General features: G+C 46.8%; 1 protein-coding gene across 1 annotated transcript in view; it reads left to right on the plus strand.

The window, feature by feature from the left end:
* Positions 1-954: 954 nt before the first annotated feature.
* The window catches only part of dhh (desert hedgehog signaling molecule), a 36,624-nt gene continuing 21,879 nt past the window's right edge, over positions 955-15,699 (plus strand). The window contains exons 1-2 of the mRNA XM_033015499.1: positions 955-1,105; positions 11,716-11,977. Coding sequence (XP_032871390.1) covers positions 11,755-11,977 — 223 coding nt within the window. The 5' untranslated portion in view covers positions 955-1,105; positions 11,716-11,754. The remainder of the gene's footprint in view (positions 1,106-11,715; positions 11,978-15,699) is intronic.

Consider the following 15,699-nt stretch of genomic DNA (forward strand, 5'->3'; position numbering starts at 1 on the left):
CGCTTCCGAGAATGCTTTTCCAGCCTCCGCAATGCATCGCTAGATGTACAATGCGCAATCTTCGATGAAAATACCTGAACGCCAACAAGGGTTAAAAAAAAAAAAGCCGATGCATCTGCGAAACTCTGCAAAGGACTTGGCGGGCTTAGTCCTTGAAGCTGGCAAGCACATTTCTGACGAGGGGACTCCAGCTCCCAAACGCAAAGATGGCGCCAAGTGTCGCAATATTGGCAATACTACCAAAACTGATCGTTCCCTCGACAACTGAGGTCTGGAGGAGGTGTCCGATTTAAAAGAAAAGCACTAAGGTAAGCATTAATATTACTGTACAGTAACAATGCAGATGACTTTTTAAAAATATGAATGCAAGCAGTAGTTAGAGATTTATGCGTAGACTGTACAGGCACAGGGAAGGATGCAGTAGGTGAAGCTGTATAATGCCCCTGTCCCACTTAGGAAACCTGAATGGAAATAGGCAGCAGCATCTATGGAGCGAGGGAAATAGGCAACGTTTCGACCCGAAACCCTTTGGGTTTCGGCCCGAAACGTTGCCTATTTCCTTCGCTCCATAGATGCTGCTGCACCCGCTGAGTTTCTCCAGGTTCCCGGAGGTTTTTGTCAGTCTCCCTACCTGCTTCCACCTCCTGCAACCTCCGGCAACCTCCGGCAACCACCTGCAACCTCCGGCAACCTCCGGCAACCACCTGCAACCTCCGGCAACCACCTGCAACCTCCGGCAACCGCACGGAAACCTTGGGTGGGGCGCAAAGTCTCCAGAGGTTTCCGTTCAGGTTTCCTAAGTGGGACAGGGGCTTTTAATTAGCGGAAAGGCTTATGGAAGTTGCACGCAACATGTCGGAGGTGAGGACGGGTGAGTGAATGTACTGCAGGAAAGATTCAGTCGGCCAAGTTATCTTGTCTCAATCCCCCACTGCTCTTTTGTTTTGAAGGCAAAACTGGCTTGTAACCGACGGGCTTGAAATGGAACAAGTGATGCAGATCCAGACTTTGGAAAAAAACTCACTCCATGTAAGGAAGCTTTGGTTGAATTGTTCGGGAGGGAGAGTTGGGACTGTGGAGATTGCAGGGGAGCGCAGGACTGCTGGTATGTACCGTATTAACCGTATATTCTGTGATTGCACGATGTGTTACGCCAACGTGTCCATGCGCACTCATCCTGCACAAGCGCACAATAGTGCATGCACTGGCAACGGAGTAGGCAAGAGGATGGATGCTCGGATGCATCCCGGGCGGAGTGCATGGAGAACCGATTGCATGAGAAGAGAAAGTTGGTGGAGTTAGCATCTCTACTTGGAGCGGACGCTTACACGATTACACGTGGCGGGAGAAGCCAAACTTCTTCAGCAGCAGGCAATAGCACTGGTGAAGATTGGACACTGTGGTTGTGGAACCGGCTGGTGGAGTGTGGAGTTTGGTGGGATTTTGGACAACCTGATCCCAAACATCTCAACGCTGCATTGTCGACTATGACGCCTCTTGCACTCCTTGAGTTGAAAGGTGTTTCGAGCGGGATCCCCAACACCCAGGAACCTTTGTGTGACCCGCATCGCTGGTACCGTAGATTGCATCGTGTAAATTGTGCAACTCGACACTAAGGGGATGTCAAGTTTAATGGTTTCTGCGGAGTTGGCTTGTAGTTCTTCCTTTAGTGCAATGGGCATTTTTGGCCTCAAGATCCCAAGATCTGCCCTTGAAGTGAAGATGACTTGTGATGAGCGATTCTAAAACCTCCATCGAAGCTCACCATTCTATCCTTTTACACATCAATGGGCTTCACGGGGAGATGCACTCGATGAAATAGTCCAGGAACAATTGATGGCAGTTGTGTGCTGTCAAATAGCCCAGAAGCACGTGTGCTACTCCTGAGAGATTATCCAATTGTGACAATGGCAAGAGGCAGGTCCATCAGAGTTGGCCACTAAATTGATGTGTGGGCTGTGGATATTCCCTAAAGCCCACCATTTGCTAATGGGGCCACTCATCAATTATAACCTCACGCTGGGAGCATTGTCAACTTGTAAATGTGACTTTGCAGACACACGCACTGTCATTGCATTTCTTGAATAAAATTAATTCACTTTGGCTGTTGTAGTCCAATTACTATGCACAAGGTTATCGAGTCAAAATACCTCACTGGGCCAGTGGCAAATGTAATGAAGCTAATGATGACCACAATGCTAAGGGCGATTTGCAATCTGTTCCCACAAGGTCTTCATAGACTGGTACTGGCCCTTGGTCAAGAGGACCAGGTAGATGAGCAGTGAGTCACCTCGTGAATTGCGCACTTCCGCTTATCTCTCTCCTCTTCCATTATAACGGCCACAACACACACACAAACTTTGGTTTTTTTCCACTGTGCTGAGATTTCCAGCCATTCTGTTTCATTGAGCTGCCTGAGGCCACATGTAACATGAAGTAAAATCCAGTTTGACCCTGGATGTAGCGTTATTTATGTTCAAGGAACTCTACAAAACGAAAAGAAAAAAAATGTTTGCACATTTGAAGACGGTTTTGAAACATTGACGAACTTAGTGTTGCTTCCGACTAGAATTTAAAACAAAAATACTACCAACTTTATTGTTTAATATTTCCAAGGCCAGAATGGTCTCTCTTTGAGTAATAACAGAATTATTCTGCTCTGATCTCCTCTAAAATCAAAACCTGTTATCACGGCCGGGAAAAGAATATGGGAGGAATATCCATCTGACCTTCCGAGGAGTGGGAACACTTTTTTGAGGGGAAAAAATAAATGTATATGTTACAATGTGCTGGAGTAACTCATGAGGTCATAAGGGATAGAAGTAGAATGAGGCCGTTTGACCCATCAAGTCTACTCCACCATTCAACCATGGCTGATCTCTCTCTCCCTCCTAGCCCCATTCTCCTGCCTTCCCCCCCATAACCTCTGACACTTGTCGAGCAGTATCTCTGGAGAAAATGGATGGGCGACGACGTTTCGGGTCGGGAGTCTGAAGAAGGGTCTGACCTGAAAACGTCACCTAACCATTTCCTCCGGGGATGCTGCCCGGCCTGCTGAGTAACTCCAGCATTTTTGTGACTATCTTTGATATAAATCAGCGTCTGCTCATCCTTTTCGTTAGTATATAATACGCTACTCTATCGGTAAGTACACTGCTTGTTGTGGAGCTGAACTCTGCAGGCGAGGAAAGCCCCATGCTTGATGCTTGCATTACATCTGAGATATTTGAGCCACTTTCTGAACTGCTAGAACAGAATTTCCGCGTCCGCATCTGCATGGGTGTGGGTAGTCATGCAATCTACCCTTCATTCTACTCGGATATCTCATGCAGGAAAATGCATGAAAGTGTGTATTGGGCATGGGAGAGACATGGTGGGCACTCGTTTAAACCAGTTGACCCTCCATGTCCTGAATAGCAGAAACTAGTATAGGCAGAGGGGATGTTGTACAAGATTCCAAACCCCAACTGCAATTGTGCTTTTCGGAAAGTAAGCAGAGAGAGAAAGAGAATGCATAAAGTGTTATTTTATTGAGGTTCATGAGTTTCATATGTCTTTTTTATTTAAAAAAAACTGTAAACTCTTTGAATCACTTCCCTCTGGAAGGCGACTCCGGACTGTCAAAGCTGCCACAGCCAGACATAAAAACAGTTTATATCCACAAGTAGTTGCTCTACTCAACAGCCAAAAATCTGTAGCCTCCCTTTGATCTGGTATTTTGTTGATTCACATGCTTGATCAATGGTGTTTTATCATTAATGTCTTATTATTATTAATGTTTAGTGTTTTCTGAGTCATTGGTAACTGTCACTGTGTGTCATGTTGTTACTTGTGGGCGGAGCACCAAGGCAAATTCCTTGTATGTGAATACTTGGCCAATAAACTTATGCCCCTGTCCCACTTAGGAAACCTGAACGGAAACCTCTGGAGACTTTGCGCCCCACCCAAGGTTTCCGGAGGTTCCCGGAGGTTTTTGTCAGTCTCCCTACCTGCTTCCACTACCTGCAACCTCTGGCAACCACCTGCAACCTCCGGGAACCGCACGGAAACCTTGGGTGGGGCGCAAAGTCTCCAGAGGTTTCCGTTCAGGTTTCCTAAGTGGGACAGGGGCATCACTTACTTACTTACTTACTTACTTAAACTGAAGAACGGCATACTGGTAAGATAGACGGCAAAAAGACTTCATTGAGGCTTCAGCGAACCTCTGGCCCTTGACACTTCTTCTCATTATTCCTTTTAATTTCAGGTACTTTTGAATTAACGACGTCAAGTGCACTTGGCCGTCTGCCATTTTAGTCACATGAATTGCCAGTCGTGGGTTGTGCCTTTTGAAACTTGCGCACTTAGTAGGGAGTATGACTAGTTTGCACGTTCAGTTAAACTGCGGCAAGCTGAAATGCTTCCAACTCAGGAGCTGTGACATTGGCAGCCCTTATTGTAAAATGGAGCCAGGTTAAGGAAGAAGTATTCAATAGAGGATGGATTGGTATATGGGATCTGATGACTTACATAATGTAATACACTAATACACCTTGTCTGTTAACTGGCATCTGATGAAGCACTGTCATTATTTGAATGGGAATGCCCATTAATGAGTTTTGCCTTTGAAATATATCTTGGCCCCACGGTGGCGCAGCGGTAGAGTTGCTGCCTTACAGCGCGCTTGCAGCATCAGTGACCCGGGTTCGATCCCGACTACGGGCGCTGTCTGTACGGAGTTTGTACGCTCTCCACGTGACCCGCGTGGGTTTTCTCCGAGATCTTCGGTTTCCTCCCACACTCCAAAGGCGTGCAGGTTTGTAGGTTAATTGGCTTGGTGTAAATGTAAAATTGTCCCTAGTGTGTGTCTGTCGGATAGTGTTAATGCGCGGGGATCGCTGGTCGGCGCGGATCCAGTGGACCGAAGGGCCTGTTTCTGCGCTGTATCTTTGAACTAAACGAAACTAATTAGAGGAATGGGGAAGCTTTCTGAATGGAAGAAAGACACAACGACCAGGTTCAGGAATAGCTACTTCCCCACAGCCATCAGGCTATTAAACCTGGCTCGGACAAAACTCTGATTATTAATAACCCATTATCTGTTATTTGCACTTTATCAGTTTATTTGTTTATGTGTGTATATATTTATATAATGGTATTTGGACACACTGATCTGTTTTGTAGTCAATGCCTACTATGTTCTGTTGTGCTGAAGCAAAGCAAGAATATCATTGTCCTATCAGGGACACATGACAATAAACTCACTTGAACTTGAACTTGTAACTCAGCGGGACAGGCAGCATCTCTGGAGAGAAGGAATGGGTGACGTTTCAGGTCGAGACCCTCCTTCAGCATTCTAAATGGCGTTAGTCAAGTTTTCATTTATTTTATATAATATTTCTCAGCTGCGTGGGTGTATTTGGAGTTCTAGTTCAGACTGTTTGATTTTGGCCAATGCATCAGGTGTGGCTTTTTTTGCTCGATTAATTTAATTGTTCCTACGTTAGTCTTAAATGAGAAGCTTGTGTGTTCAGGCATCACCCAGAAGATGAACATGTAATCTAATTACAGCGGTGTCGAGGGAGGATATTCAATGGATTAATTTACCTTCCTGATTTTTTTTTTTGTTTGAAATATTAGACAGCTGAAAAACATTGCCTATTCTCCTAACATCTTGTCTGGCCTTCATTTTCCATCAAAAACAGGTTTCATCATCATAAAAAACCCCGTGACTGCGTGGGTTTTCTCCGGGTGCTCCGGTTTCCTCCCACACCCCAAAGACGTGCAGGTTTGTAGGTTAATTGGCTTTGGTGAAAATTGTAAAATTGTCCCTAGTGTGTGTAGGATAGAAACATAGAAACATAGACAATAGGTGCAGGAGTAGGCCATTCGGCCCTTCGAGCCTGCACCGCCATTCAATATGATCATGGCTGATCATCCAACTCAGTATCCTGTACCTGCCTTCTCTCCATACCCCCTGATCCCTTTAGCCACAAGGGCCACATCTAACTCCCTCTTAAATATAGCCAATGAACTGTGGCCTCAACTACCTTCTGTGGCAGAGAATGCCACAGATTCACCACTCTCTGTGTAAAAAATGATTTTCTCATCTCGGTCCTAAAAGACTTCCCCCTTATCCTTAAACTGTGACCCCTTGTTCTGGACTTCCCCAACATCGGGAACAATCTTCCTGCATCTAGCCTGTCCAACCCCTTAAGAATTTGAAGGTAGTGTTGGTGTACGGAGTGATTGCTGGTCGGCGCGGACTTGGTGGACTTCCACGCTGTTTCTCTAAACTTAGCTAAAATTTGAAAGAAAAAAACCCAAAACGGATTATTTTATCTCATTCTTCATTCTTGATATCTTGCCGTGCGCAAATTGATGAGCAAATGCATCAGCTGTTCTAACGACACTCTGAATGGTTCAACATATTCTTTACATTCACATACTAATATCCTTTTCTGTTTAAAATATACATGATTTTCACATAATTAATATGAATGGACGTAGGGAAATGGGCTCAGAATAGATATTCCCTGCAGAAACCATGTACGTTTTATTCTGTGGTAAAATTTGCCTGATAAAACACTTGGAGTGGGCAGCCTTTCCTGCTTTGCCCACTGCAAGTGGAGCAATCTGTGGTTTATGATGCGTGTATGTGGTATAATATAGCATGGTTGGGTTTGCACTGGTGCAGGCTTTGGTTCTCAGAAAAGTATGAAGGGCCGAATGGCCTACTCCTGCACCTGTTGTATGTCTTAATTTCCCCATGTAGTTTGATTAGTCTGGTGAGGCATTAAAGCTATACAGATGGGGGGGAAATCCTCAGCCTCTGCTGCGTTAGTCTTGTGTGGGAAAAAAAACCATGGTGGCGCAGCGGTAGAGTTGCTGCCTTACAGCGCTTGCAGCGCCAGAGACCCGCGTTCGATCCCGATTACGGGCGCTGTCTGTGCGGAGTTTGCACGTTCTCCCCGTGACCTGCGTGGGTTTTCTCCGAGATCTTCGGTTTCCTCCCACGCTCCAAAGACGTGCAGGTTTGTTGGCTAATTGGCTTGGTGTAAATGGAAACATTGTCCCGAGTGTGCGGGGATCGCTGGTCGGCGCGGACTCGGTGGGCCGAAGGGCCTGTTTCTGCACTGGATCCCTGAACTAAACTAAACTAAAACCTCCTGGTTCAGGAGGGCAGGGGCAGGGTCTCTGAGCTCTTCACTGTTACCTCGGTACACGTAACGATAAATTAGACTGAAAGTGAAGGTGGACAAAAGTGCTGGAGAAACTCAGCGGGTGCGGCAGCATCTATGGAGCGAAGGAAATAGGCAACGTTTCGGGCCTGAATGCCGGTCGGTCAGTCACTGTTGCTACAAGCTGTGCACGGGAGGAATATTAGGTCGGCACTAAATCAGGCTTGGTTCCCAAGCACTCTTTCTGTCCACTTTCCATTTGGCTTGTTCACCAAAACTCCCTCAGCTTACTGAATATGGGCACAGTTATTCATGGACCCCTTGCACTTGTGAATTCACCATCGGAAATATGTGAGTCAGCATCTTTGGAGGGAAAAAGTGGGTGAGGATTAACACAAAATCAGTTTGAGAGGAATTGTGTTTAAGAAGGAACTGCAGATGCTGGAAAATCGAAGGTAGACAAAAGTGCTGGAGAAACTCAGCGGGTGCAGCAGCATCTATGGAGCGAAGGAAATAGGCAACGTTTCGTCCCGAAACCCTGAAGGAAATAGGCAACGTTTCGGGCCGAAACCCTGAAGGAAATAGGCAACGTTTCGGGCCGAAACCCGGAAGGGTTTCGTCCCGAAACGTTGCCTATTTCCTTCACTCCATAGATGCTGCTGCACCCGCTGAGTTTCTCCAGCATTTTTGTCTACCTGAGAGGAATTTGTTCTGTGCTTGAGTAGTGTCCACAATCACAATATCCTGACTTTTCGTTGCCCATGTCATTATTTAAAGGATTTCCAAGCACAATAGGCAATGGCAGGGCGAGGTTTTATATTTGAACGCACAGGTATTCCTTGACTTGCAAATGCTCCATTTAAGAGGTTTTGGTCAAAACACAATTGACTGTAAGGTATGTGTCCTTGCTTTTCTCACTAGAAGGAGCAATGTTTACAATAGAGGGAATACAGAGAAGGTTCACCAGACTGATTCCTGGGATGTCCACTGGATGTACTTCAACACAGAGTATCGGAGCAGGGAGGTTCTACTGCAGTTGTACAGGGTCTTGGTGAGACCACACCTGGAGTATTGCGTACAGTTTTGGTCTCCTAATCTGAGGAAGGACATTCTTGCCATAGAGGGAGTACAGAGAAGGTTCACCAGACTGATTCCTGGGATGGCAGGACTTTCATATGAAGAAAGACTGGATAGACTCGGCTTGTACTCGCTAGAATTTAGAAGATTGAGGGGGGATCTTATAGAAACTTACAAAATTCTGAAGGGGTTGGACAGGCTAGATGCAGGAAGATTATTCCCGATGTTGGGGAAGTCCAGAACAAGGGGTCACAGTTTAAGGATAAGGGGGAAATCTTTTAGGACCGAGATGAGAAAAACATTTTTCACACATAGAGTGATGAATCTCTGGAATTCTCTGCCACAGAAGGTAGTTGAGGCCAGTTCATTGGCTATATTTAAGAGGGAGTTAGATGTGGCCCTTGTGGCTAGAGGGATCAGGGGGTATGGAGAGAAGGCAGGTACAGGATACTGAGTTGGATGATCAGCCATGATCATATTGAATGGCGGTGCAGGCTCAAAGGGCCGAATGGCCTACTCCAGCACCTATTGTCTATGTTTCTATGTTTAATGTTAGCAATAAAGACCCAGTGACATGGCCGGCAATTGAGATCCCAGTGGGGTGGAGGGCAAACCTTGTTGCGACAAAAATCCAATCCATTCCACTCGAAGCTGCCTACGAGAGTTAGGGGAGTGAAAGGACAACTGACGGGAAGGGAGACTGGGGATTGGGAGGGGGGGAGAGAGAGAGGGGGAGAAAGAGAGAGGGGGGGGGGAGAGAAAGAGGGGGGGGGGGGAGAGAAAGAGGGGGGGGGAGAGAGAGAGGGGGAGAGGGGGGAGAGGGGGAGGGAGTTCACGGTGAGTATCCTAAATGGGAACGTCATCAATTCATACCTGATGAATGTTATCTTATTTTGGAATTGAATTGTGACAAAGTCACGGTGAAATTCTTTGCTTGCACACCCAAGGTATGCGAATAGTCGCCACGTAAGGGGCACTGACAAGAACACAAAGTATCCCGGCCGGCTCCTCCTATTTCTTCCCCTCCCCTCCCCCCCCCACCCCCACCTCCCTCACAGTGGTCCCCTCACGCCAGGTCCCCCATTGTTCTTCCCGCTCCCTCACGGCGGTCCCACCACCACCGGGTCCTCCGCTGTTCTTCCCCCTCACGCCAGTTCCCCCCCACGTGCCCTCATCGCCATCAATTTTAGAATGTGTTTATTAATGGAATATAATCTTATCATTTCAGCGACATCTATTACTGTTTTTTTTTGTATGTGCTTGGCCAAAGTCCTTGATCTCTGGAACACAGCCAGAGTTTTAACGATTGGACCTTGTTGGGAAATCTTTTCTTGATTTGCAAATTTTCACCCAACCCAACGTTTTCTTTGAACGTCAGCCCTTCGTGAGTCAAAGGTTCCCTTTTTTATTCCAAAAAATGGGGCCGTATCTGACGCGGCAAGTTGTAGAGTAGCATTAAAATTCTGATTTACCTTCGAAACTGAGCAATCGTGTCCATATACTCCCCTATGTTTCATAGCTTTTGTTTTAGGCCCGCTTATGAGATTTGTGGTCATGTCGGTGATTTCATCATCATAATTTCAGAATGGGTCGACTGGGCTTGTATTCACTGGAATTTAGAAGGACGAGAGGGAATCTTATAGAAGCATGTAAAATTCTTAAGGGATTGGACAGGTTAGATGCAGGAAAAATGGGCCCGATGTTGGGGGAGTCCAGAACCAGGGGTCACACACAGTTTAAGAATAAGGGGTCGGCCATTTAGGACTGAGATGAGGAAAAACTTTTTTCACCCAGGGAGTTGTGAATCTGTGGGATTCTCTGCCATTGGCAGTGATGGCCAATTCACTGGATGTTTTCAAGAGAGAGTTGGATAGAGCTCTAAGGGCTAACAGAATCAAGGGATATGGGGAGAAAGCAGGATAACAGAGAAACATAGAAAATAGATAAAGGAGAAGGCAATTTGACCCTTCGAGCCAGCACTGCCATTCAATATGATTATGGCTGATCATCCAGAATCAGTACCCCGTTCCTGCTTTTCCCCCATATCCCTTGATTCCATATAACCATATAATAATAATAATAATAATAATAATAATAATAATAAATACTTTATTGATCCCCTCGGGGAAATTCAGATGTCCAGAAGCCCCCAACCAACAAACCCACAGATTCAAAACGAACGCAGACAGAAAATACATAGAATACAATGTGGACACTACCTGAGAGCAATAAATACTTAAAAAGACCAATAATTAACAGTTAAAAATTAAAAATTGCAGAATGCATCCCCCTACAGCCTAGCGGTCCGAATTATAAAATCTAATGGCTGCAGGGGTGAAGGATCTCCTGAACCGCTCCGTTCTACAGGGCAGGGAGAGGAGCCGGTTGTTGTTCCGAGTGCTCTTTTGACTCTCCATAATTACATGGAGTGGATGCCCGGGGTTTTTCAGGATGACCTGCACCTTGTGCCTCATACGCCTCTCAAGCACATCCATCCCAGAGTCTACTCTCCCCTCCAGCACTGAGCTAGCTCGTTTAACCAGTTTGACCAGCTTCTTGTTGTTTTTTGCACTAATGCTGTTGCCCCAGCAGACAACAGCGTAGAAAATAACGCTTGCAACCACAATGTAACAATTACAGCACGGAAACAGGCCATCTCGGCCCTTCTAGTCCGTGCCGAACACTTACTCTCACCTAGTCCCAACTACTTGCACTCAGACCATAACCCTCCATTCCTTTCCCGTCCATATAACTATCCAGGTTATTTTTAAATGATAAAATTGAACCTGCCTCCACCACTTCCACTGGAAGCTCATTCCACACAGCTACCACTCTCTGTAAGCCCTATGAGTTACAGTATATCTAACTATCTCTTGAATAGATCCAGTGAATTGGCCTCCACATCCTTCTTCTCTGGTGGAAGAGACAATTTGAAATAGAAACATAGAAACATAGAAAACATAGAAAATAGGTGCAGGAGTAGGCCATTCGGCCCTTCGAGTCTGCACCGCCATTCAATATGATCATGGCTGATCATCCAACTCAGTATCCCATCCCTGCCTTCTCTCCATACCCCCTGATCCCTTTAGCCACAAGGGCCACATCTAACTCCCTCTTAAATATAGCCAATGAACTGGCCTCAACTACCTTCTGTGGCAGAGAATTCCAGAGATTCACCACTCTCTGTGTGAAAAATGTTTTTCTCATCTCGGTCCTAAAAAACTTCCCTCTTATCCTTAAACTGTGACCCCTTGTTCTGGACTTCCCCAACATCGGGAACAATCTTCCTGCATCTAGCCTGTCCAACCCCTTAAGAATTTTGTAAGTTTCTATAAGATCCCCCCTCAATCTTCTAAATTCTAGCGTAAAAACATAGAAAATAGGTGCAGGAGGAGGCCATTCGGCCCCAAACGATACCGCTTTGTTCTACAATGCCGTGCCGATAATAACGAGTATGCTTATTTCTGTTGGTTTTCAGCGCTGCAAGGATAAGGTGAATTCGCTGGCAATCTCAGTCATGAACCAGTGGCCAGGGGTGAAGTTGCGCGTGACAGAGGGCTGGGACGAGGACGGACACCATTCCAAGGAATCCTTGCATTACGAGGGCCGAGCGGTCGACATCACCACCTCCGACAGGGACCGCACAAAGTATGGCATGCTGGCTCGCTTAGCGGTGGAGGCAGGATTTGACTGGGTGTATTACGAGTCAAAAGCTCACATTCACTGTTCAGTGAAATCAGGTAAGAGTCAAGAGTTTCATCCGGGCTTCACAAAGATTCAGATGCGGGAATACTTAAAAGTCCTCGTTCCACCGATTTTAACAGGTGCGATCTCCAGCGGTAGACTAGAAACTTATTGAGAATAGTTCAGCCGAAGATAGACACAAAATGCTGGAGTAACTCAGCGGGACAGGCAGCATCTCTGGAGAGAAGGAATGAGCGACGTTTTGGGTCGAGACCCTTCTTCAGACTGATGTCAGGGGGGGGGGGGGCGGGACAGAGATAGAATGTAGTCGAAGACAGTAAGACTGGTGGGAGAACTGGGAAGGGGGAGGGGATGGAGAGAGAGGGAAAGCAAGGGTTACTTGAAGTTAGAGAAGTCTCTAAACTCCAGAGTGTACAGAGAATGGAGCAGCTGGGCTTGTACACTCTGGAGTTTAATAATAATAATAATAATGGATGGGATTTATATAGCGCCTTTCTAATACTCAAGGCGCTTTACATCGCATTATTCATTCACTCCTCAGTCACACTCGGTGGTGGTAAGCTACTTCTGTAGCCACAGCTGCCCTGGGGCAGACTGACGGAAGCGTGGCTGCCAATCTGCGCCTACAGCCCCTCCGACCACCACCAATCACTCACACACATTCACACACATTCACACACAGGCAAAGGAGTTTAGAAGGATGAGAGGGTATCTTATTGAGACATATAAGATTGTTAAGGGGTTTGGACACGCTAGAGGCACAAAACATGTTTCCGATGTTGGGGGAGACCAGAACCAGGGGCCACAGTTTGAGAATAAGTGGTAAGCCATTTAGAATGGAGATGAGGAAACACTTTTTCTCACAGAGAGTTGTGAGTCTGTGGAATTCTCTGCCTCAGAGGGCGGTGGTGGCCGGTACTCTGGATAATTTCAAGAGAGAGGGCTCTTAGAAATACCGGAGTCAGGGGATATGGGGAGAAGGCAGGAACGGGGTACTGATTGGGGATGATCAGCCATGATCACATTGAATGGCGGTGCTGGCTCGAAGGACAGAATGGCCTACTCCTGCACCTATTGTCCATTGTCTATTGTCTATTGTCTAAGTCAATGTTCATACCGCTGGGGTGTAAAGTACCCAAGTGAAATATGAGGTGCTGTTCCTCCAACTTGTGTTGGACCTCACTCTGACAGTGGAGGAGGCCCAGGACAGGACAATATAATCAATGATCTAATCTACCTCTTGGCTCTAAGTGGGACTTTGCTGTGCGCAAATTAACTGTGGCCATTGGTAGAGTCTAAAAAGACATGGTGCTTGAAACCGAATCCATTGGCTGCGCTTGCTTTGCAATGTCCCAAAGCCATGAAAGGGACTATGTATGAGTGCAGGTTACACAAAAATGCTGGAGAAACTCAGCGGGTGCAGCAGCATCTATGGAGCGAAGGAAATAGGCAACGTTACGGGCCGAAACCCTTCTTCAGACTCCACTCCAATCTGTAAGAGTGCGTTTTTTTCTTTGCCTGATGGCCGAAGCATTTGGGACCCGTCCACTGGAGCCAAGTAGGTCGGGCTGGTGTTTTGTTGGTGGTACATAGAAACATAGAAAATAGGTGCAGGATTAGGCCATTCGGCCCTTCGAGCCTGCACCACCATTCAATATGATCATGGCTGATCATCCAACTCAGTATCCTGTACCTGCCTTCTCTCCATACCCCCTGATCCCTTTAGCCACAAGGGCCACATCTAACTCCCTCTTAAATATAGCCAATGAACTGTGGCCTCAACTACCTTCTGTGGCAGAGAATTCCACAGATTCACCACTCTCTGTGTGGAAAAGTGGGCAGCTCGATTTTGAACCATTTGCATATTATTTGATCGTGGCTTCAGCCTCCCGTTCAGCACCCTCAGCACGAGAGTGTCGCCGAGATGGAGTGGAGAAGCCTAACAGGCCACTGCACAATGGCAATGATTATTTGGCTGGCAGTTGCGACAGATACAGATCTGCTTGAATAACTGTGCGTGATAGTAGCTGTCTAAATGCAACACGCAAACCTACAGCTCGTGACAATGTTTCTCTACACCCATAAGCTTCATGCTTGTACTCATCTGGAACCGTATCATTTGTCTGAAGTTCCGACTTTTTATCGTCAAGTTTAATGTCTATTCATTTCATTTTTGCATTAATTTTGTGCATTTGAAAGAAAGAAAAGCTTTTATTCCCACCTTGCTCTAGAATACGTGCAGGAAAGAACTGCAGGTGTTTAAGAAGGAACTGCAGATGCTGGAAAATCGAAGGTACACAAAAATGCTGGAGACACTCAGCGGGTTCAGCAGCATCTATGGAGCGAGGGAAATAGGCAACGTTTCGGGCCGAAACCCTTCTTCACGCGGCTCCGAATGCGGCACCGACGCCTCCACTCACCCGGTCCGCTCCTGGCTCTGGGCCGGGGTTAAAACTCCATGCGGTGTGGACAGAGCGATCGCCGGACACAGAGAGAGCCGCCGGTGGTGACGGTGGGGTGGGGTCGGTGCTGGGACCCCCGCTGTGTCGCACCTAGCACACCATATGCACGGGAATGTGAATGCGGGCGAGGCAGCATCTATGCAGCGGTGGACAAAAAATGCTGAAGAAATGCTTGAGTCTGACGAAGGGTCAAACTCAGACATAGATGCTGCCCCACCTGCTGAGTTTCTCCAGCATTTTTGTCGACATTGCCATTTTAAATAGCGTGCGATGGGCTTAAGCCAATTGCTCGTTCTTTGGGGAAACCCACCAACAGAAAACTATTCTCATTGGTGAGTGTGAAGGAGTGTGACTCTGTTTATTTATTTATTTTTTAATTTTTTTTAATTGAGCGTGAGAACTTCTGTCATCAGCGTGAGAGCGTGAGAATTTCGTCAAATGCGTGATTCTCACGCTCAATGCGTGAGAGTTGGCAGCCCTGCCTCTGCCTTAAATATATCCTCTGCCTTGGCCTCCACAGCCTTCTGTGGCAAAGAATTCCACAGATTCACCACCCTCTGACTAAAGAAATTTCTCCTCTTCTCCTTCCGAAAAGAACGCCCTTTAATTCTGAGGCTGTGACCTCTAGTCCTCGACTCTCCCACCAGTGGAAACATCCTCTCCACATCCACTCTATCCAAGCCTTTCACTATTCTGTATGTTTCAATGAGGTCCCCCCCCCTTATTCTTCTAAACGCCAGCGAGTACAGGCCCAGTGCCGACAAACGCTCATCATATGTTAACTCACTCATTCCTGGGATCATTCTTGAGAACCTCCTTTGGCCCATCAAGTCAACTCCGCCATTCAATCATGGCTGATCTATCTCTCCCCCCGAACCCCATTCTCCTGCCTTCTCCCCATAACCCCCGTCGCCCGGCTGGGCTGGGACGGAGTCAATAGACAATAGACAATAGGTGCAGGAGTAGGCCATTCGGCCCTTCGAGCCAGCACCACCATTCAATGTGATCATGGCTGATCATCCCCAATCAGTACCCCGTTCCTGCCTTCTCCCCACATCCCCTGACTCCGCTATTTTTAAAAGCCCTATCTAGCTCTCTCTTGAAAGCATCCAGAGAACCCGCCTCCACCGCCCTCTGAGGCAGAGAATTCCACAGACTCACAACTCTCTGTGAGAAAAAGTGTTTCCTCGTCTCTGTTCTAAATGGCTTACTCCTTATTCTTAAACTGTGTGTGTGTGTGGCCCCTGGTTCTGGACTCCCCCAACATCGGGAACATGTTTCCTGCCTCTAGCGTG

Source organism: Amblyraja radiata, chromosome 46, assembly GCF_010909765.2.
Source record: "Amblyraja radiata isolate CabotCenter1 chromosome 46, sAmbRad1.1.pri, whole genome shotgun sequence".
Taxonomy (NCBI): domain Eukaryota; kingdom Metazoa; phylum Chordata; class Chondrichthyes; order Rajiformes; family Rajidae; genus Amblyraja; species Amblyraja radiata.